Source organism: Rhinopithecus roxellana, chromosome 12 (assembly GCF_007565055.1).
Source record: "Rhinopithecus roxellana isolate Shanxi Qingling chromosome 12, ASM756505v1, whole genome shotgun sequence".
NCBI lineage: Eukaryota > Metazoa > Chordata > Mammalia > Primates > Cercopithecidae > Rhinopithecus > Rhinopithecus roxellana.
Window position 1 is genome coordinate 111,734,904 of NC_044560.1, and position 4,456 is coordinate 111,739,359.

At 50.0% G+C, this 4,456-nt stretch overlaps 1 protein-coding gene across 2 annotated transcripts; it reads left to right on the forward strand.

Moving 5' to 3' along the window:
• On the forward strand, window positions 1-3,205 carry KRTDAP (keratinocyte differentiation associated protein). Of its 2 annotated transcripts, XM_010369306.1 has the most exons (6): window positions 1-176; window positions 1,701-1,739; window positions 1,838-1,879; window positions 2,056-2,100; window positions 2,776-2,823; window positions 3,063-3,205. In XM_010369306.1, exons 1-6 carry the CDS (start codon window positions 90-92, stop codon window positions 3,099-3,101), a joined length of 300 nt encoding a protein of 99 aa, XP_010367608.1. In that variant the 5' UTR covers window positions 1-89; the 3' UTR covers window positions 3,102-3,205. The 2 variants fall into 2 exon arrangements, with proteins under 2 accessions (XP_010367608.1, XP_010367609.1); XM_010369307.2 differs by lacking the exon at window positions 1,838-1,879 and having other exon boundaries at window positions 29-176.
• The last annotated feature ends 1,251 nt before the right edge of the window (window positions 3,206-4,456 follow it).

Here is a 4,456-nt window from a genome sequence, read left to right on the forward strand (position 1 = left end):
GGGACCCCATTTCTGTGCTCATCTGCCTCCTTGGGAATATAAAGAGCAAGCACTGAGGCCCCGCCTCAGAGCACCCCAAACTTGATGCCATGAAGATCCCGGTCCTTCCTGCCGTGGTGCTCCTCTCCCTCCTGGTGCTCCATTCTGCCCAGGGAGCCACCCTGGGTGGTCCTGAGGTGAGCATGTCACCTGCATTTTTATTCTTATACATGTTACCCACCTACCCCTCCATCTCTCTACCTTCTGTCCATTCCTGGCTAGATGGCTCTTAGTTTTGGATTCTGGTGGGGGCTGAAGGAGCTGGGGCTCAGAGGAAGGGAGGAGGGAACAGAGCATCCCTGGGGAAACATCTGGGACAGAGATGCTCCTCTTTCTGGAAGGGATGGTGAAGTGTGTGGGGAGGCTCATGTACTGAACCCTGGGAGGAGACAGGACTGAGTGGGTGGTCTGGGTTCAGACGATCTCCACCGTGGGCCCTCAGAGTGTTCACCCATTCTGTTCTAGCTGCACACATGCCTGGGGACGTGCAGGGGAAGAGGGGGAACTGGAGAACGGCAATGGGAGACAGAGCAGCTCCAAACCCAGGCCTGCGTCCACATGGACAGCAGGTGGAGAGGGTGGAGCAAAGTGAAAAACTAGCTAGTGCTGCCTGCAGCTGACTTAACTCTAGGAGGAGTGGGGCTGGGGTGTTCTGGAGACACCCCTGCTTAGCCCCTCTTTGCTTTATTTGTGCCCCTGTGAGCGGTACCCTGGTGACGGGTGGTTCCTCACTGTCTCTGGAGTGCAGACCACAGTGAGAATATTTACCATCCAGTCCTCAGCCAGAAAGGAATCCTGATGCCTGCTCTGGATTTAAAAGTCTAAGACAGGGGCACAGGCTCAGCGGCTGACGACCGAGCCAGTGGTGTCACTGAGCTGGGGGGCTGTTGGGGCCTCAGGTGAAGGGGGACTGACTTCCCCAGTCTGAAAGTGCAGCTTTCACACTACCTGACACCATGGAGTGGGAAGACGTGCCTAGAATTTTAAAATTTTTAGGGGAAACTAGAAATCTGGATGAATTTATGAATTCTTACTAATTCAAACTGTCTAATTCAAACCAAAAAACAAATGAGCCAAATTTTTATGAGATCTGAGCATCTGGATCCAGCCTGCGGGCTCCGAGTTTGGCTCTGTCCTGGGGAGGACACGATGGGGCACACTGAGGCCTGGGGTGGGGTCCCCATCGAGGGGGGTAAGGGAGCCTCCAACAAGAGTGGCAATAAAGCCACAAGCAAAGCAACCTCGATCAGTGAGAGGCAGGCGGTTCACCTCAGCAGCTGGGCTCCCACCTGCACAAGAATCTTTCCCACCCAGCTGTATGGACGGAGCATGAGTGTCTCCACAACACCCCACCTCTTAGAATTAAGCTGACTGCAGGACAGCACTAGCTAGTTTTTCCCGAGAGGAATGCTCGGCTCCAGGCTTTCTGCCTGCTGCCCATCATGACACTGCTTACATTTACCATTCTCCAACTCCCCCTCCTCACCCTGCACATCCACCAACCATGTGCGCAACGGGAATGGAGACCGTGGTGGATAACAGGCTGCGTTCTTTCGGGGACTGGCCTGTGGATGGAGGCAGAGCTGGCAGACAGGGACATGTGGGTGAGGGCCCTGGCGTCACGTGACCACCTGCCTCTTTTCCTCCCTTTCCCTTTCTAGGAAGAAAGCACCATTGAGAATTATGCGTCACGACCTGAGGTAAGCCGTCTGTTTTCCCCGGCCCTCCAGCCATGAGTCTGTCCTTTCTCTCTTTGTGCTTCTCAGCAACTTTCCTAACATCCTGCTTTTCCGCCTAGGCCTTTAACACCCCGTTCCTGAACATCGACAAGTTGCGATCTGTGAGTACGCTTCTCTGGTGCTGTCCCCATGAATACCTTCATTACAGAGCGGATAAATGCCTTGGTAGAGAGCTTGCAAAGCTGCCACGGTTCCTTCACCTTCTCCAAAGGGCTGGGGGCTAAGCTCTGGCCTCTCCTGGAGCTGACCTGCTTCTGCTGTCCCTCTTCCTCCACAGGCTTTTAAGGCTGATGAGTTCCTGAACTGGCATGCCCTCTTTGAGGTGAGTGCTCGGGCACCTCTTGCCCTCCTCGGGTGCCTGCCGTCATCCCAGGGTAGTGGCAGCACATTTTGGCTTTAAATGTACGGATTGGTTCCTGAGCTCTGGGAGGGAGTGACTGCCCTGCTTGGATGCTGCCCAATGGGCTGTCAACCGAAGAAAGCTTCCCCCGGCACCTGTCCTGTCTACCCATGTTTTCCTAAGATGGTGGTGGAGGAGCAGAGCCCCAAAGACAATTGCAGAAGGGGAAGAGCCTAATCGGTCAAGATTTTATTTGAATCCCCTCATCCTCTATGGAAAAACTGAGGCTCACCCACACTTAGAAGGCAAAGTCAGTGACAGAGCTGGGGTCCACATCTCCTGACTGCACTGACTTCGCATGTGGCCTCATGCGAATGCCTTCAGCTCCCTCGGCCTCAGCTTCCTCTGTGATGTGGGGATGACAATCCCACCACAAAAGGTTGCTGTAAAAACCCACTGAAATCGTGCTTGTAGAGCAGCCCGTGCAAGGCAGACACAGAATAAGGCGTCAGGAAATATTAGCTCTTGATAAACTAATGACAAAATAATAACATTATTGTTACTATGGTTACTGTGGGAGTTCATTAAGGGAATGCTTACTGATCCATGCCCGGCTGACCTGCAGCACATCACTCTCTTTCTCTTTCTTTCTTTTAGTCTATCAAAAGGAAACTTCCTTTCCTCAACTGGGATGCCTTTCCTAAGGTAAGAGGTGCGGGCATTAGGAGGATATTGGGGGTAAGGGAAGAAGCAGAGGATATGAAAGAGAGAGTGGGGACAGGGAGAGGAGGATCAACCTTCTTACCAAACTGAAGGGAGATCTTAACTACTACATATAGAGGAGAATGGGAACTCACATCGAGGCAGAAATTCCTTTCCATCTGTGCCATCCTATACTGGGCACCCAGGGGTTCCCCATCTAACCCTGACCCCTCTCCCTCCAGCTGAAAGGACTGAGGAGCGCAACTCCTGATGCCCAGTGACCGTGACTTCCACTGGGAGAGGGGGCGAGCGTGAGCGCTGATTCTCAACCTACCATAACCCTTTCCTGGCTCAGGAACTCCAATAAAATGTTTTCCATCCAACAGCTCCTGTATCTGTGTCTCTGTCCTCCTACTGGGCTTTACAAAGGAGTTAAGATGGAATGGGTCCCAAGGCTGGTAGGTAGAAATCTTGACTTCCACGAGGAGAGTAAGTAGGGAGACAGGAGGAAATAGAAAGGGCACATCAAGGTGGCAAGAGACCTCCTTGTGTCTTAGCTCCTTAGTGTTGACTGGGATCCTTGAGGAGCATGAGGCTATGACTTGCTTAGTAAGATGTTCAAGAAATTTCTAAACCAAAAAGTAACTGAGACAGGTCTCATTCTTTTGAGGGGGAGCTCCTGGACCCAGAAAACTGTCCTGTTGGTTTGAGCAATAAAGACAGCTCAAACTAATGCCAAGCACTGATAGATTTGTCAGAGGTCAGGGTCACCTCCACTCAGAGGCCATTCGTTGGTTGCCAATTTGTAACCCAAAAAGTATCTGAGACAGGTCTCAATCAATTCAGAAGTCTATTTTGTCAAGGTTAAGGACAATGCCCGGGAGAAAAAATACAGAATCAGAGGAACAGTCTGTGGTCTGTGCCTTTCTCCAAAGATGATTTTGAGAGCTTCAGTATTTAAAGGGGAAAAGCGGGGAAAGAGGGAGGCTATGGTCACATTACTGAATCCACATGTTATAAGAGAAAAGGAGCAGGTAGGGGAATAGTCCATTATATATTTGTCTCATGCTCAGTAAATCCAGCACTTTACATAAGATATGGTGAACATAGAGTAGCTATCTGTTGAGATAGTTAACTTTTCACCTGTAGCTATCTGTTTAGGAACAAAAGGAAAGGCAGCTTCTGGCATGTCTCAGCTTTCAGATTATCTTTTTGCCTTTCGATAGAGTGGATTGGGGTCCCAAATTTTTATTTTCCTTTCACAAATCAAACCTGCTCCCTGAACTGTTCGCATCTCACCCTACCTACCTTCGGAAAACCTGATTCCCTTTGTAGTGGCGATTTTGTATAACAGAGCTATCTGAAATCCAAGGTTCAGGACTCAGCTTAAATCACATGAGCCCATCTGAAATCCTTTTTTGGCATTAGGTAGGCTCTAAATAAAGAAAACTAGCAGTGTGACCCTGAGTTTCTTTCTAAGCCTCTGTTTCTTTATCCATGAAATGAGTATGGAAATAAATAAGAATGATAACCACCCTGTGGTGTTGTTATGAAGGTCAAATGAGATAAGTATGTAAAGCTCCTTGCACACAGCCAGCCATACAGTAGATAATGTATTGCTACTCCCCCTGTTTCA

What these genes read in the sequence shown, in the direction of transcription:
- KRTDAP (XM_010369306.1), top strand. Translation starts at nt 90, where the DNA reads ATGAAGATCCCGGTCCTTCCTGCCGTGGTGCTCCTCTCCCTCCTGGTG. An exon ending in CCACCCTGGGTGGTCCTGAG is followed by an intron (nt 177 to 1,700) that starts GTGAGCATGTCA and finishes TTCCCTTTCTAG; the next exon opens with GAAGAAAGCACCATTGAGAA. An exon ending in ATTATGCGTCACGACCTGAG is followed by an intron (nt 1,740 to 1,837) that starts GTAAGCCGTCTG and finishes TTTTCCGCCTAG; the next exon opens with GCCTTTAACACCCCGTTCCT.